The sequence below is a fragment of the Pipistrellus hanaki genome (genome assembly GCF_964339955.1).
Source record: "Pipistrellus hanaki genome assembly, chromosome: 2".
Taxonomy (NCBI): Eukaryota; Metazoa; Chordata; class Mammalia; order Chiroptera; family Vespertilionidae; genus Pipistrellus; species Pipistrellus hanaki.
This window is the reverse complement of record NC_140504.1, coordinates 129649054-129674842: the sequence shown is the minus strand read 5'-3', so window position 1 is coordinate 129674842 and position 25789 is coordinate 129649054. Positions and strand designations below refer to the sequence as shown.

General features: G+C 42.2%; 1 protein-coding gene across 37 annotated transcripts in view; it reads right to left on the bottom strand.

Annotated features, from left to right (window-relative positions):
• The window catches only part of LOC311616575 (uncharacterized protein), a 413605-nt gene extending 388297 nt beyond the window's left edge, over window positions 1-25308 (bottom strand). For 26 of the 37 annotated variants that reach the window (XR_014793926.1, XR_014793927.1, XR_014793928.1 and 23 more), the window contains exons 1-2: window positions 22785-23034; window positions 20913-21146 (exon numbers count right to left, since the gene is read on the bottom strand). Coding sequence is in view for 6 of the 37 variants with exons in the window: in XM_084872097.1 (XP_084728223.1) it covers window positions 20913-20986 (74 nt within the window). In the remaining 31 variants the exon portion in view is untranslated. Of the gene's footprint in view, window positions 1-20912; window positions 21147-22784; window positions 23035-23168; window positions 24863-24915 lie in introns of those variants that run through there. The other 11 variants (XR_014793916.1, XM_084872102.1, XM_084872101.1 and 8 more) reach the window with 7 other exon arrangements.
• Between the last annotated feature and the right edge of the window lie 481 nt (window positions 25309-25789).

Sequence of the window (25789 nt, the reverse complement as noted above, 5' to 3'; positions counted from 1 at the left end):
GTGATTATCTTATTTCCACAGGAGGGAAAATATGCACCCACCTCATCCACCCCTCAACAACACTGCAGGAATACAACTTGTTCCAGAAGTTCTACACAGATAAAGTGCAATGCAAAATCAGACAGACTTTATCCTCTGTCAGAGAACAGTTTTCAACATTTCCATTAAGGCCAGCTAGGTCAAAGCAAAGGTCAGAAAATATGTCCAATGCCCTTAATCTCATAGCAAATGGTTCCTCAGACTGATCTCCCTCAAAAGAAATACATTAGGTTTGCCAACTTTCACCCATTAAAAAATAAGCCAAATACATGGCTTTTACGACCAATGATTCAGATAAAAGGAAAACCATTGCATTCATAGTGATCTAGAATCTCCATCATTAGTACCCAAATATTTTCACAGCAAGATTTTATTTTTATGCTTTTATTGATTTTAGAGCAAGAGGAAGGGAAAGGGAGGGAGAGAGAAACATCAATGTGAGATAGAAATATCGATCAGTTGCCTCCTGCATGCATCCTAACCAGGGATCAAACCCACGACATGGGTATGTCCCCTGACCACAAATTGAACTGGTGACCTTTTAGTACATGGTAAAATGCTCAACCAACTGAGCCACACTGGCCAGGGTTTCACAGCAACATTTTGAGAAAAGCTAAGAGTGGCTCCATTTTCTCCATTTAAATGAACGGTTCAACTAAATAGTTATCTGTGTTATGCAAAATAAAATATACAAGGGCCAGTTTTGTGTATTTTCGTATATTTTTTCAATTTACATAAGGATGAAAACAAGAAAAAGAATTCTATTTATTTACTTATTTGAAAATATAATATTTAGCTAAAGTATCTTGCTTTTACTAAGGCATTTTAGAGTTCTGTTTTCAACCACAGAGTTAACAATTCTTTCCAAAGTATAACTGTCTGTGAGCCAAAGTTTGATACAACCCAAACAAAGGTTTTTTTAAAAAATGGGAAATAGAAGAATCTTAATCAGTGCCAGCCTCAATTATTATAACATTCTCACTAAATCTGTCATGGTTTTGTCAAGTATTATTGAAATTATAAATTCTTCCCTTGATAAGTATTTTTCTGCCAACAATTAAAGGAGGATAAAACACTGCTTAATTAATAGTGAAAGCAACAGCAAACTGACTTTGGATTCCCAAGAACAGACATCTGGTGGTCACCCACTTTTATCACAAAGATCATCGTACTTAGAATCAGTGAGTCCATAAAAACACTTAAGTTATACAAAAAAATTTTAGCAAGTGTAAGAGGAAGTCTATACTTCATACAATTTATCCTATCTAATAAAGAGGGAATATGCTAATTGACCATCTTGCCCTCACAAAGATGGAGGGAATATGCTAATTGACTGTCACACCCTCAAAGATGGCAGCATGGACAGCCACAAGATGGTGGCACCCAGTCCCCTCAGCCCCACCCGGGTGGCAGGCGTGTGCCATGGCCAAGCCCGCCCCCAAGCAGGTCCAGCCTGCCTACCTCCGGAGTCCCCTAGACCCCTCACCCCCCCAGCCAGAGCCAGCCTGAGGCACAGGCAAGCCTCAGATAGTAGCTGCCCAGCCAACACCCAGGGTGCAGGCAAGCCTCAGATCGTGGCTGCCCAGCTGCCTAGGGCTGGCCAAAGATGCAGGCAAGCCTTGGATGGTAGCTTCCCATCTGTCCAGGGCCACCTGAGGCTCAGGTAACCAGCTGAGGCTTGCACTACCAGCAGTGGCAGCAGCAGAGGTGTGATGGGGATGTCGCCTTCCTTCTGATCACCAGGTCACCTCCCACCCCTGAGGACTCCTGGACTGTGAGAGGGGTCAGGGCAGGCTGAGGGATCCCCACCCAGTGCATAAATTTTCATGCACCGGGCCTCTAGTATTATTTATGAACAAAGAAAAAAGTATTTGACCAAGCTTAGATGATACAATACTGAAAAAATATTTTAGCAAACATCTCTAATCATTTCTTATTATTTGTTTCATCCTTACCCAAAGCAAGGTAAATAAACAATGGTTAAGAATAATTCCCTATCATAAATTTCACATTCCCCAAATTTGTAAAGTCAGCAGAGGGTGAAATAGGCCTTAGGAAGAATAATCAGCCTAGCTGTATCTGTAATCAATTTTCTATCGTTATCACCTTTCCCCACTAGATCATAAATATTGACTTGATATTGGTATATGTTTAATGGAAATGCACTAATGGAGTGTGCAAATTCAATTCACAGAAAGTTAACTAAGGCTCTAGCTGGTTTGGCTCAGTGAAGCAGGGGTCCTCAAACTTTTTAAAGTGGGGGCCAGATCACGGTCCCTCAGAGAGCTGGAGGGCCAGACTATAAGAACTACTAATTCCTACTGTAACACCTCGGCTGCGCTCACTGCCCAAAAAACCTGGCGGGCCGGATCAGACTCCTCTGCGGGCCGCATGTGGCCCGCGGGCCGTAGTTTGAAGACCCCTGATAGAGCATCAGCCTGTGAACCAAAGTGTCCCAGGTTCGATTCCAGTCAAGGGCACATGCCTGGGTTGTGGGCTTGATCCCCAGTAGGGGGCATGCAGGAGGTAGCTGATCTGTGATTCTCATCATTGATGTTTCTATCTCCCTCTCCCTTCCTCTCTGATATTAACATATTTATTAATCTGATAAAAAAAATATATTTAAAAAAGTTAACTTAGGGTCTCCCAAGTTTGCCTACATGTAAATTTGTATTTCTTGACACCTTCTACACCCCCTTGTACAGGAGCTACCTAAAGCAGCCCAAGTTGAACTGTTTTTTTTAAATGTCAATTATCTTATTTTCATCAATAATCACATCAAGTTCTTAACACGAGGAGAGTTGACTTTGAAAAAAAATATATTATGAAAAGATTAGCTAATATAGGAGAGAATCACCCACTTTTTCCAGAGTTTTGGATGCAAAAGAAAATACTAAGAACTACACTGAGTGGCCAGATTATTATGATCTCTGCATGCATAATAATCTGACCACTCAGTGTGTGTGTGTGTGTGTGTGTGTGTGTGTGTGTGTGTGCATGAATTTGTGCATGAATTTGTGCATGGGTTGGGTCTGGCCAGTCTGGCCAGGGAGAGGAGACATGGGTAGTTGGCTGGCCTGCCTGCTGGTCAAATTCCTGGTCAACGGGACAATTTGCATATTAGCCTTTTATTATATAGGATATACACTGAGTGGCCAGATTATTATGTGTTCAGAGATCATAATAATCTGGCCACTCAGTGTAATTCCAGCTAACAATGAGAACTGAGTGTTTCAGCATTAAACCCTTTGCAAAGGTTATTGCTATACATTGAAGCAAATTTATCCCATTTTACAGAAGAGGAAGCTGAGGCCAAAAAGAAAATAAGTAACTTGCCCAACAATAGCATAGGAGAAAAATCTAAATCCTGGATTAATAGAAGCTTGGTCAGAGATTTTTGTACCAATTCACTGACAGGACTATACATGTATCTTATTCAATAGCTTATAAAATCCAAATTTTACATCGTTAGCTAGAATAATGTTTTAAAATAGGAGCCTTCAGATGGTACAAACATGCGCTATCCAATATGGCAGTCCCTAGCCACATGTGGCTTTTGAGCTCTTAAAATGAGGTTAGGCCAAATTGGGATGTATTCTCAGTGGAAGATACACACAGAATTTTAGATACTAAAGAATGTAAAATATCTCATTAATAATTTTTATTTTGATCACATGTTGAAATTATATTTTAATATTTTAAATTGAATAAAATATATCACTATAAATAATTTACTAAAAAGTTAAAATTACATACATGGCTTACTTTTGTGGCTCACATCCTATTTCTTTTGGAGAGCACTGAAAGTGTTAAAAATGCTCTTCTGTGCTCTTCTTCACTACAAGAAGAGTTGGGTGAGTCCAGGACACCTAAACTTCTAGTTAAGGCGTTGATGACATTAAAACTTGTGGATTTTAATCATTATTCAGTTACTAATGCATTCAGTCAAATAGTTATTTATTGAGCAACTGCTATGTCTCTGGTAAAAGAATACCACGTAAATACCATGTTGGGTACATGGGCCTGTCTCTTTTATAGTGACCCTTTTAGGTAAGATCCCAATAACACCACTTAATACTTTGGTGATAAGGCTATAGCTATTAGCAGAAAGAACTACAGATGCTCCTTGATTTATTAGGTTATATCTCAATAAACCCACAGAAAACTGAAATATCATAAGTAAAAAATGTATTTGCAACATCTAACCTACCAAACTTTGTAGCTTAGCCTCGCCTACCTTAAAGCATGCCCAGAACACTTACATTAGCCCAAATATTGGGCAGTTGAGTTTCATCAATTGCCCTCTTCTTCTTCCTCCTACCTAAAGCAGGAGACACAAATGGGCATTTTGGAGACATGATGGGATGTGAAAACACATAACACAATATCCAACAATACTGGCAACACAGTAGAATACAGCTGTACAATTTCTGAATATGTGCCAATTTTACAAATCTCATAAAATCAATAAATCTTTTTTTTTAATATATTTTATTGATTTTGTACAGAGAGGAAGGGAGAGAGATAGAGAGTTAGAAACATCGATGAGAGAGAGTCATCGATCAGCTGCCTCTTGCACATCCTCTACAAGGTACGTGCCCTTGACCGGAATCGAACCGGGACCCTTCAGTCCCCAAGCCGACGCTCTATCCATTGAGCCAAACCGGTCCCGGCAAAATCAAGAAATCTTAAGTCACAGCATCGTAAGTCAGGAACTATATGCAAATGGTATCTTCAGAGTATAGTGAAAATATGACAGAGAGAGAAGGGAATGGTACCAACAACAATCCAAGTATTTCATTAATTGGACATATAAGGTGGGCTGTCTTAAAGTTAACATTGTCTAATGTCAATTTCAATCTTAATTAAAAGCTATGGTAATCATGCAAATACAAGTACAATTCAATAGGGGGAGGGGGGTGTTAAATGTTCCAACAATTTATTTTAACTCCTACTTGTTTTACAATGGAACAGATCTTAGAGGAGACCGTGTTTCCCTTTGAGAGAAAAACAAAATGCCCATAATAAATGCCAAAATATTGGAAAGAATAATGTTCACTACCAGGCCAATGTACTGAGCCGGGATTCCAGATTATTTTATGCAGCTTCTCTCTATGTAAAAACAAACTTTATGTTTCCCATAGAGCAAGATCCTGCAGTTCCCAATCAGCTAGTCCCAGTTAATGCACTAAGGGTTCTGCTTGAGAAAGAACCAAGCTCTTAGTTGCAAAATTGCATTTCATGGAAGATTTGAGCAGAAGACATTTTGTGTTTGATCCAGAAATCCCAGTACACTGTCATTTAGATACTGTCAGTGGAGAGAAGAGAAAGGAAGCAGCCAGGTCCTGCTAATTAAGATGTCAAACCACTGCCTGGAATGACTCACTTTTCTTGTTCTGCTAGATAAAGTCTTCTTAGTGGTATTAATATTCCAGCAAAGCAGAGGAATTGTTACATTAAAAGATGGCGTAAATCTAAGCTTCAAGATGCAATAAACTCATGAGAGAGTAAGCCTCGGGGGCATTAATTTCTTCTTTCACAAATGAATACTAAGTTCTTGCTGGTCTCACTTCTCTTCAAATAAAATTTTAAATACAAATCTTCAGGCTCTGAATTGCTAAACTAGTGAAGTCAATCTGAGTACTCAAGTAGCTGAGTGCCTGCTATGTGCAGAATTCTGCATATCGAGTACTGGCCAAGTACAGAGGAGACCTCGACCGGCCCTAAGAGAGTACACACCTGTGTCAGTGTCCTAGGGCTGTTGTGACAAATCATCACCAACTCTATGGCTTAAAACTACAGAAATGTATTCCCTCACGTTTGATCAGGAGGCCAGATGTCCAGAGTCACAGTGTCGATAGACCATGTGGCTTCAGAGGCTCTGGGACAAGCATGTCAAACTCACGGCCCACAGGCCACATGCCTCTTATTTGGCCTGTGTTAGCCTTTGAGTTTGACATGCTTGCTCTGGGGGAAGAATTGGTTCTTGTTTCTTCTGGTTTGTGGTGGCTGCTGGGATTCCTTAGTAGGTGGCCACATCACTCCAGTCTCCGTCATCATCTTCACATCACCTTCTGCACTGCTCTGTAGGGATTAACCCCCTTTTACCTCTCTCTTATAAGGGCACTTGTGATTGGATTTAGGGCCCAAGGGATGATTTCCTTGTCAAGATCCTTAATTTAATCATACCTGCAAAGACCAGTTTCCTTAATTGATAACATTTAGTTTTCACATATTAGGACCTAATCTCTTTGGGGTGCCACCATCCAGCCCCAGACACCTAGTCTCCTTGGGAGGCAGAGTGATTATGGATGAAACTGGAATGACTGAAAACCAGCAAAGCCACCTAAGTAAGTGCTAAACTGTGTGGCATCAAGAATCCTCCTACCAGAGTTCAGGGAACGTGGTCTCTGTCGCCTGAGCCAGGACTGGATGAGGCTCCCCTGACTTCTCTCAGATGCTCTCAAATGATTTTGTGGGCTTCTGAAGGGCCACTGTCAGCCCAACAGTATTTATCTTCCTAGCTGCTCTTCATAGCCTCCTGCTTACATTGTCTTTATTTTACTGCACTCTTTCACATTGCTGTTCCACCTCATTATGATCCCATGTTTTTTGTTTTTATTGTTATTGTCATTGTTTGTGTTGGGCCAGTCTTTTCAGGGCTGATGTGAGCTGCTACCTTATATGACGTGAGACACATAGAAAGGTTTATGCTGGTCCAGTCCTTACACTGCAGGTCACGTCACAATATCTACAGTCCCTCACATTTCTTCTTTGGACTAAAGCTCACCACTTAAATTCAAATATTATTTTGTAGCAGATTACACATTTAATTGTGAAGTTACTGAATCTTCATGAAAGAAATCTTTAGAATCATTATTTCCAAAATAAATCTTTGTCCAAAGATTCTCTCTGTGAGGTTTGTTAATGAATGTTCTGTGAGTTTCAAGAAACAAAAACAAATAAAATTTAAAACACACACACATACACACAGAGGGACAATGATTTCATATTCAAGAATTAAAAAAAAAACAAACCTCTAACCACCAGGTATCTCAGGGAACTTTGAGGGCCTGGTGAGCCTCTGCAAGGGACCTACGAATAGAGTGTAGAGTTTCCCAAACGAATTTCTACATTCCTGGTAGACACCTCTGTTTCTCTCAAACTACATGATGGCAGAAACCATGTCCATGTGTTTAACTTTGTATCCCCAGCACCCAGTCCAGTCTTGACATGTAATAGTTGCTCAATGATATCTGAATGAGTGGGTGCATGGTGGGTGCATAGTAGGTAGGTAAATGGATGGGTCAATTTGATGGGTAAGTGGATGGATGGATGGATGGATGGATGGATGGAATAATATTTTGAAAGCTTCAAGGCTTTTGTAGACCAAGAAAAAGAAAGAGGACAAAAGGAAGGAGAAAACATGGCAACGGGAGGGAAGGGGATTGAGAGATGGAAACTATAGACTGCCGCCGTCAAATTTCCTATACATGGCAATTTTGCTCAGGGCCAGTCCTGATCAGTAAGTTAATATCAGAGAATATTTACAGATCCTTTATGCCATATCTTTAATGGAGAGGCAATGCTATGAACTGAATGAACCCCAAAATCCATATGTTAAAACCCTAATCTCCAATGTGATTATATTTGGAGGTAGAGCCTTTGAGAGGTAATTGGGGTTGAGGAAGATCATGAGGGTAGAGTTCCCATGATGGGAATGGTGCTCTTATAAGGGGATGAAAAGAGCAGATATTGATTTCAATCTCTCAATATCTATCTATCTATCCCCGCGCCCCCTTTCCTAAGTGAGTATATAGTAAGAAGGCAGCCATGTACAAACATGAAGAGGACCCTTACCAGACACTGAATATGCCCAATCCAATACCTTGCTATTGGATTTCCCAGCCTCCAGGACTATGAGAAATGTTTTTTGTTTAAGCCACACAGTCTGCAGTATTTTCTTATAGTAGCCCAAGCCAACCAAGATCGTAGTATTGGCACAGTGTTAGTCAGACACACCTGGGCCAACTTCCAGCTTTACCATTAACAGCTTCCATTATTTCACCTATAAAGTGTAGACAGCAATCCTACTTTACAGGGTTGTTGAAGACCCATGTATAGGAATCCCTGAAGAGTTCCTTTCACAAATACTTTTATCTCCCAAGCGATTTGCAAAGTGCTTTATAGAAGCACATGACTTAGAAATATTATTTAATTGATGTATTGTTCCCTATAAGTGTTTCTTTCCTCCCTCCCTTTCTTCTTTCCATTCATTCTCCTGTTTCCACTAGGTAAAATACAGTCACATAGTTCAAAGTTCCAAAGATACACCAAAAATACCTTGAAAATTTTCCTTTTTTCCACTGGACCCCAAGCATCCAGTTCCCCTTTACAGCTGTTTGTAAATTAGGTTCAGAATTAAATATTGCTCATAGTAGGTTTAAGCAACTCAAAACAAAATGCCCTACTCTTATCCATTGCTCCAGAAGATCTCCCAGCAAGGCTAAACTGTTTTTGCCAGTTTCTTACAATTCTTATGTAGATTAATCAAACAGCCTAGTTAATAAAGAATAAGCACATATATTATTCATCCATCACCAGTTTTCAAAGAACCAGAACACTAAGATACCCTATCTAATAAAGAGGGCATATGCTAATTGACCATCATGCCCTCACAAAGATGGTGGCGCCACAGCCAATAAAAAGAAAATATGCTAATTGATTGCCATGCCCTCAAAGATGGTGGTGCCCACAGCCACAAGATGGCGGCATCCAGTTCCCTCAGCCCCATCCAGGCAGCAAGCCCAGCCACTCCATGTGCCTGCCTCTCGAGTCCCCCAGTCCCCTCAGCTCCCAGCCGCCCAGAGCCAGTTCAGGCACAGACAAGCCTCAAATGTTGGCTTCCCAGCCACCCAGGGTGGGCCAGAGGCACAAGCAAGCCTCGGATGGCAGCTGCCCAGTTGCCCAAGGCTGCCCAAGGCTGCCCAAGGCTCAGGTAACCAGGGCCAGCCAAGGCTTGTGCTGCCAGCAATGTCAGCAGCACAGGTGTAATGGGGACTCTGCCTTCCCCTGATCACCAGGTCACCTCCCGCCCCTGAGGGCTCCTGGACTGTGAAATGGGGAAGGTTGGGCTGAGTGCATGAATTTTCATGCACCAGGCCTCTAGTATTAGACATAAAATGGTACTCAACACAGCTTAAATTTCTCTTATATGACTTAGAGGCTCTGAATTCCACCATACTTCAGGGATGTCATTGTTGGTATCTGAATCAATGCAATGTCCTGAAGAAGGGCAGAAGTGATAGCAAAGGAAGAGTTCATTTTCTGGAAATTTGTTGGATGAATTATTTTTTACTAACATGTTAGTATCCAATATTAATCCACAAACACAGGAAGTTGAACCTGAGACCACTGTGGTTGGCCAGCACCCACTGAAACGCTCAAGCTCTGAGAAGAGAAATGTAAAGAAGATGTGAATCAAATGCAAGAAGGCACTGCAGATTAGGACCAGAGTTAATGCCAGCAACAAAACAACCGGGGAACACAAAAGATCTGGATATGCAAAGATATACTATTTGAATCTGCACACCAAGTCCTGGGATTTGCATAACTAAGTTGCATCGGTAGGTAAATTGTGACTTACATCAATGCAAAACTGAAAGTCAGACAATAAGATGGGACTACTAATGCTCAGACTCTGAGACACTTTTATGGGCACCTGGATCGACTCCTCTGTACCAAAGGTGATCTGACTAACAAGTGAGAGTTAGCCCAGCCAATTCCTGGCTTTGGAAACCTTAGCAGGCACAAACCTGGGAACGCAGAAGACCAAACCACAGAACAAGGACTTGGCATGAGGATAAGGATAACGTCATGCATCCTGCTCCTATTTGTTTGTGTACATCCTGAATACACTCATATCCACTTGACTAGAAACCTATAGAATATTTTTAGGAACAGTAGTTTAATCATTAGAGTCAAGTGAGATTTTTTTTAATTTGGCTGCAGAATCAGCCAGATTTCAACAGAATTTTCTAAAGAAAAACATTCTATGAACTTTCACCCAAATTCCCACACTGAGACAAATGCTGAAATTTTATTATGCCTGAACCAAGGTTTATTTATCCCAATAACAGAGTGACAAGAAGTGAATTTTATTTATTATTTGAACTATACTAACCTGCAAAAATAAAATAAAAGAAGCTGAAAACATATGCTAACAACTTTTTAGTTACATTACCATCTCTTTTTTCCAATTGTTAAGGGGCAACCAAATACAACAGGAAGAATTTCATCAGGGTTGTCACATAATTCACTGTGCCAACCCCTAGTGGGCTCTCCATTCCACACTGATCTACCATTAGAAACTAACAGCCTGGATGTGCTAGTGCAGTGTGATATTTTTCCAGAAGAAGGGAGCAGACACGAAGGGACAGCTTTCAGATTGTCAGTTTGTGATGAGGACTAAAGAGAAAGAGGAGAAAAACATGGAGTCACCACACAAAGCCAAAGAGCCAAGACTGCCCAGCTTTGGGTATTTACGTTGTTTACACTTCTTTCTTCTACATATTACTTGCATCCCAATGAAAGAATGTGAATGGATCTTAATTATGCACTCTATTGGCTTAGCTCACTCACTGTAATATTGAGGGTTCACCCTTCAATCCAAACAGGAGCTGTGAAGCCATAAGCCCAGGCCAAAATGAGTCTCAGGAACAAAAATGAGGGCCACAAAAAGTGGAGACAATGTAAAGTCTGGTGTGGAGTACTGAGGGAGCTTTACAGTCTCTTCTTCATTCCAGGTCAGTATTGAAAAGCAGCAACTCAGGAAATCTTTCAGTTAGGTACCTAGTCCATCAGAAGGCAAGGGCATACTCAGATCCAGGGGAAAGGAAGCAAAACATATGCATCTGGGCCATGTTCTGATCTAGGTTTTTAAAGAAGACATCCCATACACTCTATTGGAATGACAAGATCCAGAAGGTTAGTAAGACCCAATCCTTGAATGGAGGAAAGAAGGCATGGACCAGGTAATCAGGCCTAACTCTGACCTAAGGCAAATTGAAAAGGACAAGAGAGAGTCCTTAAAGGCTCATTACAGTCCAGAGCAGCTGCTCACCAAATAGACCAGCGTTTTTCAACCGCTGTTCCGCGGCACACTAGTGTGCCGCGAGATGTTGCCTGCTGTGCCGTAGGTGCAGACAAGACAAGAATTTTATAATTTTTCACTATTTTGTTTACTTAATATTTCATAATAAAGTAATTATAAAATACTTTCTTTGTGTTTATTTGATTCCTATTCAAGAGAATTACTTTATATATAGTCAATATAGGCACAGAGTTAAATTTTTTAACATTTTCTAATGGTGGTGTGCCTCGTGATTTTTTTCATGAAACAAGTGTGCCTTTGCCCAAAAAAGGTTGAAAAACACTGAAATAGACAGCCCAGAATCGGAGTTAGAATTATGAATAAAAGGCATGTCAAGTCCTTTCAGATAGATAGATAGATAGATAGATAGATAGATAGATAGACAGACAGGCAGGTAGACAGGTAGATAGGTAGATAAATAGTTAGACCTAAGCTCAGGGACAAAGCAAGGTAAAGCCACAGGGAGGTCTTCCATTCAGAGTTTCAATTCAGTAATTGTAAGTCTGCCCAAAGACAAATCTCACTTAAAGGAATAATGAGATGAAAAGACGATCCAAAAATCTTTTTTTTTTTTTTTTTTTTTTTTGCTAGAGAATGGGGATTCTATGAATATTGTTATGTGTCATCCTCTGGGAGTTCATTACAAAGAATGATAGCATCCCATTGAAACCTAACAAATAAAATAAAATAAAATAAAATAAAATAAAATAAAATAAAATAAAATAAAATAAAATAAAATAAAATAAAAAGAAACCTAACAAGTAAAACTCATGAACACCGACTTGTTTCAGCATCATGCAGCCTCTCAACTGTTCCTAGCAACGCGACCTCTTAGGAATCTAAAACACCAGCAGAGCTGACCATCCTCTTTTGAAGCATGATCAAAAGTTTGGGTCTCAAATATATTTTCAGATTAAGAATAAATCATATCAACCTGAAAGTAGAAAAACTTTCACTTTGAGTAGGACCCCTTCAGGGAACATTCTCTCATCCTCATCCACATTGCTGGTCCCTACTTAATGGACTTGCATTGTTCCATTTACTAGTCTGATTTATTGGACTTCTCTGAATTCCAGTTTCCTTATCTGTACACTGAGAATGTTACAAACACTTACTGCTTGGGATTCAAGTGAGAATCAAGTAAGAAGATGTGTAAGTATAATAATAAGTAATTACTGCACAAATGTCTGAGGTTTCTGTAATAGTTATTACTTCTCTGAGAAATAGAACACTGAACTATCAATCTTAAGATGTATACTTCATTCTCACTAAGACTAATAAAAGAAACTTAAATTTCTCTTCTTGGTTTTCTCTATCTCTGGAATAAAATTACCCATTATGAGAGAACTACTGGGGTTGTTTGGATGTTTTTTAAGTTACTGTTTAGTTCAAATTATTAGTATTAAAATGACAGTTACAAATTGCTAGGTATCATAGTCTATACTGGTACCTACTCTAATATTTGAAGAGAAAAAAACAATTTTAAGAGCAGGGATGACACAAAACAAGTTTAAATATAACCCCCCAATTCTCTGTAGCTATTGCTTAAATTACCAGAATTATCTATTGATACATTCTAATTACCAAAAAAAATGCTTCAGATTTTCAGAGACTTTCAAGTGTGAGTCATTTGAAACTCCATCAGTCTGCTGAAATAAACATGTTGATCAACATATTCTGGATCTTGCAAAAAAAGGTAGCATCCATATCCTACACATACAGTGTGTTTATCTATCTTATGTATGTTATACCTCACAATATAACATATTTAAAAGGCATCAATAAAAGAATACAGTAGAGCTATGAGAATAGAGTCCTGTTGATTTTTTTTCCGTCCAAGCTCAAATAATTTTGTCAAGTTACTGCCAAATTGTCCAACACTTAACATTCTCTAAATATCTTTCTATATCTTACAGATTGGTGGCTGTTCATTTACACTTAACCAAGATTAAAAAAAACTATAACTGGGAAGCCAAAAAAGTTACATGACACTTCACCAGAAAGGAATGCTGGGGCTTAACTGCCCACAGAGTCACTCACCAGAGCTGTGCTTGCTTTGCTATTCGTGTGGACAGATTAATTTTCAGAAATTCTTAATGTGATAAGCAGGGAATAACCTGAATTTCAATAGAATGGCTTATTTCTGTTCGAGTATGTGGCTACCTATTAAACCATAATTGCCATATAAATACAGCAGTTGACTCTCCTTTGTGTGTTTAAATTAATAATACGTCCTAAGCCTGACACAGGGACATATGGCTGACTCTGTGGGTTACCAACTCAAGAACCAACCTCCTTCAATTTTGTTCTGACACTGGGGACCCATGGGCATTATGGGCCAGGGCGTTGGCTGATCAGTCTAAGCCTCTCAGAGTAATCTCATTTCCCTGTTACTGTACTGTCTAGATTATGTCATAGGCTTCTGTAGTTACCCTGGGAAGACTTCTTTTGGAGGTTTTACTCACTCTTAAAAAGAGGCCAGGATTTGGAGAAACTGGAACCCTCAAACATTATGAGTGGAGCCCTCAAACCTGGAAAACAGTTTGGCAGTTTCTTAAAAAGTTTTAATTTACCCTACAATACAGCAATCTGTTTCCTACATATCTACCTCAGAGAAATGAAAATACATGTCCATGAAAAAAAGTTATACAAAAATATTCACAACGGCATTATTCATGATAGCTTAGAAATGGAAACAACCCACATGTCTGTCTGTCATCTGGTGAACAGAAAAGCAAAACATAACACATCCATACAATGGAACACTACTCAGGGAATAAAAGCAACAAGCTACTGATTCATGCTACTATATGGAGCAGAAACTTTATTGTGAGAAAAAAAGCCAGACAAAAACACCCACTCCTTGCACACTTCCATTTATGTATGAGAAAGTCTAGGTAAAAAAACGCTATAGAGAGAAAAAGTACACTAGTGGTTGCCTGAGACCAATGGGTGAGAACAGAAATTAACTACAAGTGGGCACCAGAGATATTTTTGGGGTGATAGAAAGTCTTAAAAGTGGCAAAGGTTGCACAACTCTACATTTACCCAAAGAAATCCTTGAGTAGAGTACATTTAAAAGAAGAATAAACATATGTATATAAATATATAGAAAAGGTTCAACCCTATCCTTGGTTCCCAAGTGGAGACACGATGCTTAAAGCTGCAGCTCAAGACCAGAAGGAGAAAATCAGCTAACCAAGAACCATGACATTGCTGAGCCACTAAATTAGCCAGTCCTGGAATAGTCCAAGTCCAACTTTTTTAAATGTGAAGCCGAAGAATAAAATAAAAAAGTCCTTACTTACTAAGCCACTTGGTTAAGAATTCTCTTACTTAATGCTAAAAGGTCTTGATGGACATAGACTAGATATAGCCACCAGAGTTTCTTCGGTGGTGTACAATGCACGTGCACATATACTTTTAAAGGAAGAACATAATTTTGAAAATATACGTGCTATAGATTGAATGTTTGTATGCCCCCAAAATTCATCAAAATTCATATGTTGAAAACTAATTTCCCATATGATGGCATTTGGAGGTGGGACCTTTGGGCAGTGGGTAGTCACAAGAGTGGCACCCTCTTGAGTGGGATTAGTGCCCTTATAGAAGAGACTGCAGAGAGCTCCCTTGCCCCTTCCACCGTGTGAGGGCACTGCAAGAAGACAGCTGTTTATGGACCAGCAGGCCCTCACCAGACACTAAATCTGCTCTCACTCAGCCTCCACCACCATCAGAAGTAAGCCACCCAGCCTATGCTACTTATTTACAGCAGCCTGAACTAAGATAGTGTGGTTATGATGATGTACATATGTCTGGCATCTCTAACATGCTGTGTATAACTACCTTATATGACATGATTGACACTGTGTGTAACTATCTTATGTGACATGAGAGACCTTTAAGATGACATCTACTAGTTTTATTGAAACCATATTTCAATCCAACCTTGAACTAGCATCGCTCTGGCCTATCTTTCATCCACTCTCCTTAAAGTTCAATATGAATCACATGGCTTAGGCATCCCAAACGCATTCCAGTTTTCATCCCATGTCTCATCCCTCCATGTTTTTGCACATTATATTTCCAAAGCCTCAACTTTGGTCACCTGTTAAAATGCATCTTTTAAATCCTTTTGGAGTCTTCCCTGACTCCAAAAGATAATCACTCCCTTCCTATACTTTGCACACCACTATTATCACCCCTATCCCATTATATTGGAACTAGAGGCCTGGTGCACGAAATTTGTGCATGGAGTGGGGTGTCCCTCAGCCCTGCCTGCACTCTCTCCAATCTGGGCCCTCACAGGAATCAGGCCTAAACCGGCAGGGGGGACATCCCTCTCCCAATCTGGGACCACTGACTCCTAACGGCTTGCCTGCCTGCCTACCTGATTGCCCCTAACCACTCTGTCTGCTGACCTGCTTGCCCCCCCCCCACACCAGCTTTCTCACCCCCAACTGCCCCCCCATTGGCCTGCTCACCCCCAACTGCCCTCCCCTCCTGGCCTGATTGCTCCTAATCGCCTCTACCTCAGCCACATCACCATGGCTTTGTCCAGAAGGACATCCGGGAAGATCTCCCAGTCTAATTAACATATTATTCTTTTATTAGTATGAATTGGTTTTATTATTGCTGTCCCTCCTGTCATGAATGACAAAGGGTTTGAAGTTAAAAGATCTTTACCTCCTATTTGGGTGACTTGGGACAAATCACTTTACTTCTGAGTCTTAATTTCTTCTTCTATAAGATAAACATAGACACTATCATCCCATTTCTCTTAGACTCTAAGATAACATATGGGAAAGCATAATTAATTTTAGACTAGATAAGATTTTTCTGAAGTTATGTAATGAATCACACAAATTAGGAAAAAGATATAATCTCTCATCAACTACCAAAAGTACTCTAGCCAAGACTACCAATGGGCAATGATCTCCCATATGCTTAAAATCAAAGATCTTTCTTAATCATCTGGCTCAATCTATCAACAGCACTTGACACAGATTATCTTTCTTCCTCCTGGAGACACTTTCTTCACTGCGCCTCAACCTCCCGCTATTCTTTACCTGCCCTTTCTCATCTTCCCACTTCTAAACCTTGCTGGCCCCACGGCTTACTATCTAGACCTCATATCTTTCTACACTCATTCCCTTAGTGATCTCATCCAGGCTCATGGCTTTAAAGAGCATTTAATTTCTTCCAAATCACAATTCACTTCTCTAGATTTCTTCCCTGAAAAACTAGACTTGTGTATTAACTTGTCTAGATGCTTGAAATATATCTTAATATTAATGTGTCCAAACTGAGCTCTGGTCTCTTGCTCCCCAACCCTCATTTCAGTAAATAGGCATTCGGTCTGTTCAGGTGCTCATATCAAAAGTCTCAGAATCATACTTGACTCTTCTTTCTTTTATAATTCCTATCTACTTCACCAAAAAATCCCCAGCCAAAATATCTTCAGAATCCAACCCCTTCTCACTACCTCTGTGCTACTTTTACCCTCGTCCAAGTGGCCATCACCTCTCACTTGATACCTGAAATAGCTCCTAAATGATTTCCCTGTTTCTGCCCTTGTCCACTCTGATTATCTCAATCCACCAGCCAGAGCCACCATGTTACAACACGACTTACATCAGAACAATCGTTGTTCAAACCTCCAGTGGAATCCCCTGGACCTGAGTGAAAAATCCGAAGTCCTCACAATGGCCTTTAGGGATCCATGTGATTTGCTCACCATATTCCCATTTCCTCTAAGACTACATCTCCTACCACCATCCCTTTTGCTCATTCCACTCCAGCCAACGTGCCCTCCCTGCTTTTCCAGTGATTTACCATGGCGCCATGCCTCTGCCTGAATGCTCTTCTACCCAGCATCCCTTAACTCATCCATTCACTTCTCTCATGGCATTCCGGAAGTGTCACCTTCTCCATGAAGTCATCACTGGCTATCCCACTGAACATTGCAGCCCCTGCCCTCGCACTCCCTATCTTCCTTTCCTGCTTTATTTTATTCGATAGTTAGTTGCTGCCTTTAAACATATATTTTATTGTCACTAATAAAAGCTCCAAGAATGCAGGGATTTTTAGTTCTTGTGTATCCTCAGTGCTTAGAATAATTCCCAGCACATAGAAGCCATTAAATAAATATTATTTAAAAGAGAGAATAAGAAAAAAAGTGATCAAACGGAGTTGGTTTTATAGTTTCATGATATATATGTGTCTAGACAATAATAAGCAGAACTACCATCAAAATACTTGGAAATGACTGGAATGTAAAAATCAGCAAATTTGAGGCTATGAAGAATAAATCAGTGTGAATTTAAGAACACCTATTATACCTAAACAAACTCATAGCAAATAATTAAGTAGAAATGGTACTCAAAATATAACAAAATATTCAGGTGGTCAACTCCTAGACTTAATATAAAATTCAAAAACAAATCAGTTTTTTTAAAAAAATATATATATATTTTATTGATTTTTTACAGAGAGGAGGAGAGAGGGATAGAGAGCTAGAAACGTCGATGAGAAAGAAACATCGACCAGCTCCCTCTTGCACACCCCCTACCAGGGATGTGCCCACAACCAATGTACATGCCCTTGACCGGAATCGAACCTGGGACCTTTCAGTCCGCAGACCGATGCTCTACCACTGAGCCAAACCGGTTTCAGCAAACCAGTGCTTTTTTATTTACTTATTAAATGCTTAGTATGTATTGTATTCATCATTTTTAGATGGCACATATGAATGTTTAGATTTTCTTCCTATATATTGTATATTAAGTGCAAATACTTTGGTAGATTGTTCTGATTTCAGTAATTCAAATTAATCCACATCACTAAGCAGTTTTAAATAACAAAGACTAAAATTTGGTATTTACAGTAAAGTTATTAAGCATATTTGGTTATAATTTAAGAATTAACATCATATATAAAAATGTAAAGTTTAACACTTTAAAATCTATAATTACAAATTATTGTATTAGTAGGTGCTATACTCAAAATATAATCTTCTGATTAAAATAGATGTGGTCCACAAACAAAGTTTTGGAAACATCTGGGGGGGAAATATTTTCTCATTTAAATATTAACTGATTTCATATTTTTCTTCTTAACATTTCTAGGCAACTACCCGCTGGTAGATTACAAATGAGAAGAAGCAATACCTTAATATTCCCATCAGAAACTTCCTAAAGGTAAATGAATATAATTTTCATCAAACTAAATAATCACTCAGAGAAGGCAAATCTTGCTAAATTACAAATCTAGAAAATGAAAACCCAGGACTTAAACTTCATTTCACGATAAGATGCTAGTCTTCTAAGTGTTGTTTATACTAACTGTGAATTTTCTGTTTAAATAAAGACCATTCTATAAAAACTTATATCAGAAAATGTTCAATAGCTTTTCATTTCCTCATCAAGAAACCACTGAACCATCACTGTATATACGATGGCTGGAAAATGAATAACAAACATTTTAAAACTATATCTAAACCCATTCCTCATGGATAACATTGAAAATAGAGAAATTGAGTAAATCCATTCTAGAAACTTGCTATTATCTCAATTCACAGAAATTTCTAGAAGGAAACGGAAGGACCGAAAATCCCAAGATGAAGCTATGACCTTCAGCCACATGCTTACACTTGAGCTAGGTTATCTGATCTCAATACAGCCAGCCAGAACCACCATGTTACAACACTAATTACATCAGAGCAATCACTGTTTAAACCCCCCAATGGAATCTCCCATCCCTGAGTGAAAAATCCCAACTCCTCACAATGGCCTGTAAGGCCCCATGTGATATGCTCACCGTATTCCCATTTCCTCGATGATCACATCTCCTACCACATGCTTACACTTAATAAATGTTTGTCAAAGTGAATTCATCTACACTTAACCGGATAACAAACTTGAACAGAACCTATTTTCAGGGGAAAACATTTAAATATGTGAAAAATTCTATCCAAATTGACTTTGAATATTTCAGTGCATGTTTTTGGTCAATGTGGCTTGAAATCTGTAAGGCAGTCAACAAAGGAAGTTGGGAGTACCAAAAGGTCACTAATTTGCTCCAAAAGGCAATGGTCGTACCTTTTATTATATGATGAGAGATACTTAGCCCTCTGTTGTTTCTAACATATATGCTTTTAAAAATGAGGTAAGTGTTATCATCCCCATTTTACAAGTCCAGAGACTGAGACCCAAAGAAGCCAAGTAACCTGGCAAATGGGTCATGGTAAGTAGCTGCCTTGGCTGGGGTTCAAATTCAGGTCTTTTTATTCCAAAGCCTATTTCTAAACCTCTGAGCCCAACACTGGATGGCCATTAGAACAAATTCAAACATACTCACTTTAGACATTTGTAGGCAAAACACTTGACGAGAAATAATACTGCACTTTCTAACCCCAAAAAAACATTCCAGCAGACAAACTTCTGTTGAAAACATCTGAAGAACTCTGACATTTCCATACAGCACACTTTATAGAAAATGTAAAACTTATTTCCTCAACTAATATTCTGAGTTATGAATTCAAACAAAATAATTATTAACACACATGAAATTATCCACCTCAGTAACTCTATTGTTCAATAATTTTAAAAGAAACTTCACAAGAGAGGATGCACCTTAATTACAGGAGTATGAGCAAATCACACAATCTTAAAGGTAAAGTATTTCTTAAAGTTTATTTTCCTTAATCTTCATTTTATAGTTGATAAGTTAAAGTCCAAGAAGATTAAGTAGCTTGCCCAAATTTATACAACTAAAAAGAAATAATAGTGTTTTTTTTTTTTACTTTTAACAGGGTAAAAGTATTTCTAATTCTTTATTGTCTTCTTTTAACCAGACCTGAACATTTGTCAAAGTAATATATTAATGATACCTGCCATCCATACCATTTAAAACTTCCTTTAAATTTAGTCACTTTGAGAATCAAATCTTACAACTTAAATCATTTCAAAGTCATATCTTTCGAACAAAAGAAAACTCTCACTTTCTTTGGCAAACAAGGAAAGTAAATACAGCATCGAAACACTTATATTGTATTACCAACCGTATTTATGTGGACTTTTAATTGCTTTCTCATAGAGACAGACAAAAATGAACTATAATACTTAGAAGTGGGACCAGAAGACTCTTCATGAATGTTAGAAAAACCTGATGTATTCCATTAAGATAAACATACTCACAGACTCTGTTATTACACTGTCAAGTTTTCATTCTGTGAGAACTTGGACTCAATATTGACTCCCAGTTATTAGGAATTCATTTATTTCTGGTTAGTTTTGGATTTTGTTTACCAAAATGAAATGTCAAAAGTGAAAAAAATAATAATAATGCAAACCTCAAAAGTTCTGCTAATGTAGAAACATCAACTACCATATTTAAAGACACAGCCAATCATAAACAAGATAATGCATTTGCATATTGGACCCATCATTGTTACATAACTTTCCTTGGTGACAACGTAATCCTCATTCATTTGTGTGCTGATGATGAAAAGCACATTGTAAACCTGATAAAATGTCATCAAAAGTACTCAAATCCTCATTCCGAATGAAAAAGAACCTACCAAAACCAGTTCAAAACAAGGAAATCTGAAGTCATAAATCACTGTGATCAGGCAAAACTCAAAATAACTAGACAAGGCTCTCATGGCACTAGCACCAGCCACAAAATGAAGCACTGGTCGGGTATTTAAAAAGAAAAGTACCTTTCAGGTGGAGAATTCCCAGTGACCACGTTGTAGTAATCCACATAGGGAAGGCATCCTAGAAATTCCAACATTTTAACTTTTAAGTAACTCCAAACAAAGAAGTGTGATAACTTTTCCTCCAACAGTGGCGTGATGGTGACGACGTACTTCCATAATGTTCACTGATAGAAAGATCCCGAAAGAGCAATGCACTGCATGATGCTTTCTAGATGCTGATATTAACAATGACACCTGTACAATTAAAGTTAATTAATGTTAGCTTCCAGGTCATTCAACATACTCAGTTTCTTTAAAAATGTAACCGTACGATTATATCGCAGTCTTTGACATGAAAATTCAAAACTGCATAGTTCTGGCACTTCCCTTCTGGCTGCAAGTTTTAAATAATGGGTACTTCTCTACAAAAGCATGACTTGAAGAAATTAAAAGAGACTCGGTTTTGCATGTTCCATGTGTCATGTCAAAGTGTGGAGGTGGGTAAGTCCAAGGCTGGTAGGAAAGCTCTGGTTCTAGGGTGGGGACAGGAGAGGAAAGAGGAGCTGGTGATAAATTACCTTGGTATTTGGAAGGATCGCATGAAACATACCTGAAGATAATGACCTAAATTTTCATTGTCGGACTCAAGAAGCCTGTTCCACCCATTCCTGATATTTCAACACATCCTAAAAGCTAAACCATACTACACTTGCCCACTTTCAACCAACTCCCAACTGCTGTCCCTGAATGTTTTTTCTATTTACCAAGTGACGGGACCAATAAACAACTTTTGTGGTGAAGTGAGAAAGCGCTGAAAGAAATTTCATTTAAAGTGGAGATGTTTACTAGCTGCGTCATCTGAGCAAGAACCAACCTAGAAACCCTGCAAAGGGAGGCTACTTGGAAACAAAGTTACTGGGTCTCCCTCAGCCCATAAACACGGAGAAGACTGCGCTGCCTCTTCCCCGCCTGAGCGGCCACAGCCATCCCTCTTTGGGGCGGGCGTGGCAGATGGAAACAAAAGGTTAAAACACAAAAGGCGGGCGGAGGGCAGGGTCTGAGGATCTTCCAGAGCTCACGTTCTACTTTCTGTTCAAACACATTGAAATGGAGGGGGGCGAAGGAGGGGGTAAAGTGAGAGAGGTGGCGATGGGTCCCAAGGGCAGCGTAGGTTATTCTGGGTGGGTGGTGAAACTCAGGGACGCAGGGGATGGCCGACTCTAACTAGTGGTCCAGGCCCCATCCCTCCATCCCTGCATCTCTGACAGTCTGGAACCTGTGGCTTCTCCCACCTACCCCAGACCCAAATAATAAACCTTCCAGAACTCTTACCTGTTTGCTCTAACCGCTGGACCACAAACACAAGAGTCCACACCCCTCCAACCCAAACCTTCTCTGCATTCTATTGTTGCAGCTTTGGCATTGTGCGTTAGATCTCCTGTCGCTGCTCCGCAGACAGTTAAGTTATAAAACGGTGAGGAAAGGACCCTCCCGGTCCCCCACCCCCAGCTCCATATCTTTTTCTTTTGCATGACAAAGTCTGGGCGAGGTGGGGGTGAGACTGGGCAGACCCTATCCATTTCTCGCGTGTGCGCGCAACTGGGGGAAGGCGAGGCAATGCCCCCTTGGTGGATATGCCCTTCCACCCACCCCAGCTCCTCATAGAAAGGGGCACTTGGGATAAATGCCTGTCTGGCTTTTGCCTATTAAAAAATGAACAACTAAAACCATCTCCGCAAGTTCGCTAAAGAACAAAAGAGAAGGGTGCGCGGAAAGGAGGCACAACTTTCCAGCCAAACTTCGTCAACTGGACGGCTCCCCAGTCCTCCCAGGGCGGGGAGCCGGGCGCATCGGGGAGAAGAGAGGTAAACAAGACAACAGTCTTCCACTCACCTTCCTCCCACTGGGTCGCAATGTTCAGGGACGTTCCCCCGCGGCGGTCCGGGAGGCGCGCGGACACTTTGGGGTGGCCTGTGACAGCGCGGAAAGTCGTGGCGGCAAAGTTGTGAGAGGGAGATACCCGGGCGTCCGGGGCGAGGGGAGGAGAGTTCATCAGAGTTCCCCCCTTTGTTCCCAGTCCCGGAGCAGACAAAGAGGCGGCGAGCGGCGGCAGGTTCTCCCTCTCACCCCTTCTTCCTCTCCCCTCCCCTCCCTCCCTCCCTCCCTCCCCGCCCCCTCCCTCCCCGCATCTCCCGCCCAGCTCTCGATCCTCCGAGGCGCCGGGGCCGCGCAGTCCCCAGCTCCTCCACGCCACTCCACCCGACCCAGTCCTCTCACCACCTCGCTCCAACTTTGCCCGGAGATGCCGGTCCCGGTCCCCTCCCTCCAGGCCGCCGCCTCCCGAACCCGCGCAAAGTCTGCGAGGGGAATCTTCCAAAATCATTGTTTCCGGGAGATGCGCCTCTTTGTTCGCACTTTCCCTGCCAATCAACGGTGAGCGATCCACTTTGGCATCGAGTTTCCGTCAGTTTCTCATCATCCCTATATAGACAAGATGCGCAGGGCAGAGGGTCAGCCCCAGAGGATACAGGCGACTGACACAATCGGAGGTGTGGCGCGCCCCGGGCTCTCTCTCCATCCCTGTTCTCCCGCCCGCAGTCACCCCTCCGCCCAGCACACCAGGACAGCCCAGAGGGGTTCCAAGTGTGGGAACTCACTCCTCCCCCGAGGACCCCACCGCGGAGTCCCTTGGGGGAGCCCACTCATCCTCAGGACAAAGCCCAGCTCCAGGGTACCTGTTGCTGCTGCTGCTGCTGCTGCGCAGCCCGGTCCAGCGACTGGAGAGCCAGCGGGACCCTCACCTGGACGTGGAGCCCACCGCTCAACCTCAGATTTGCGTCAACCTCCATCCGCGACGGCAAGGCCCCACGTTCCTTCTGCCCTGGAGCCAAGCACTCCTCTCCTGCTTCCTTCCCTTCGCCACTGCCCGGTTCTCGCCCCAAAGATCTGACTCTGGGTCCCTGGCCGCCTCCAATCCGGTACCCCTAGTGTGGCCCAGGAGAGCATCCCCTCTGTCTGTCCGTCCGTTCGCTCCCTCAGCGCCGAGGACATCAGGTGTCTGGACCAAGGACAGCTACAGACCCTTCCTCAGGTCCTTGACCAGTCGTTTCCCCCAAACTCCAGAATTGGGAACCCCACCCTGATCTCCCTCCCAATCTTTAGACCCTCATCCGCAGTGTGGCCCACAGCATTGGCTCTGAGGGACTCAGAGCAGCGCCAATAGTTCCTATATGTCCATCTCACCAGAATTGAAAAGAAAGAAAGCCGAGAGGTGGGGGAAATGGGAAAGAATGGGGGCCCAAGTGGGGAAACAGTTTGTAGGGCAAAGGAAAAACCCAACTTCGCAAAGCAAATGCCCACCCTCCAGGAGGTACCGCAGAGAGCGCACCTTCCTTAAACCCTCTTTCTCATCCTAGACGTGGGATCTTGGTGGGATGGGGAAGTTTGGGGGTCATGGTTTGGGGTGGAGGAAGGAGGCTTGGGGCCTTGGGCGCAGTGCCGGGATAGGGGTGGGGGTGGGGGAGATGCCTTAAGGGGGAGGAGGTGGGGAGGAAGCAATGAGCCCCTGCTGAGTCCGGAATGTCGCGGCCGGCGGTCCCCTCTCTCGCTTGGCGACTCCCGGCCAGGTCTGTCCCCCGGCACAGAACAAAGAAGCCGCGAGGAGGGCCTCTGTCCTCGCCTCCGGCGGTGGCCCCAGCCCCGAGCGCCGCTGGCAGGAGCCCACTCCTCGCCCAGAAACTTTGCAACCAACTTCTCCCGGAGTGCGCGCGGGGCGCGGGGCGCGGGGCGCGGGAGGAGGGATGGGCACCACCGCATCCCGAGACCAGAGATGCCCGCTAGCTCGTCCTCCAGCCGGTCCGCCCGGCGGCCCCCGGTGCAGGGGTGGGGGGCACGCGCTTCCCCCGCTCCCCTGGAAGAACGAAAGGAGTTTCTTTTAGTTTGGCCGCGCAGCGCTGGGCAGGGAGGTGGGAAGAGGCGGCAAACAGAAGCGGGTGAGGGGAAGGATCGGGGCAGCGACTCGGACCTGGGTGTCGGGCTCCGGGCAGCAGCGAGGCGCGTGGGAGCCGCGCCCGTCGGGCCTGGTTCCTGCGCGCGCGTCCCGCCCTCCGGTCCCGGGAGCAGCCGCCGGGCCTCGGAGCCAGGACTCCGGCCCGCCCGGCCCGCCTCCGTGTGCCTGAGCCTTCTCAGCTGCGGGACCCAGGCACCTGCGCCCCTCTTCCTGGAGCCCTGCGTCTCCTGGGCAGCTACTCACCTATTGGGAGCCCAGAAGCCTCCTCTTAGGTTGGGGATCTTGGACGCACCACACCAACCACAAAGACAAAACAGCCCCCACCCACTCGTGTCTGGCACATTTTCCTCTTTGTTTCATTATGACTTCCAGAATTCTCTTTTGAGGAGAACTGTACCCTCCCCGCAAAGAAAACCTGACTTTCCCCTATTATCCTCAGGGATCTGCTTTCTAGACAATTTTATTCTGCTACCTCCGGAAAATACTCGAGTTTAGGGTAAATCGACCAGGAGTCGAAAACTTCTAAATAAGACTCAATACTCCACTTCTTGTTGTAGTATACTAATTGAACCTTAAAACATTACCAAACCTTTGGCAATGTCTACTGCTTGTTTCTCTTTTCTCAAGGAATGAGGAGTGGGCCCTTCGGCCAGGGGGAAAGAAGAAGGCTTCCTTCGTGGCTTGAAGAAGGCTTCCTCCCTGCTTCCTGAAACACACCTGCCAGCTGCCTGGGGCATCGCCCTTTCCCAGCCTGCTTGTGGATAAAGTCACTTCTCCCAGGAACCTTGGTCCTTAGCTGGTCAGAGCTCCTCCACCTCCACTCTTGGGCCACTCCGTGTTTGACCTACCCACTGCTACTTTTCTCAGTTGCCAGCACATTTTAAATATT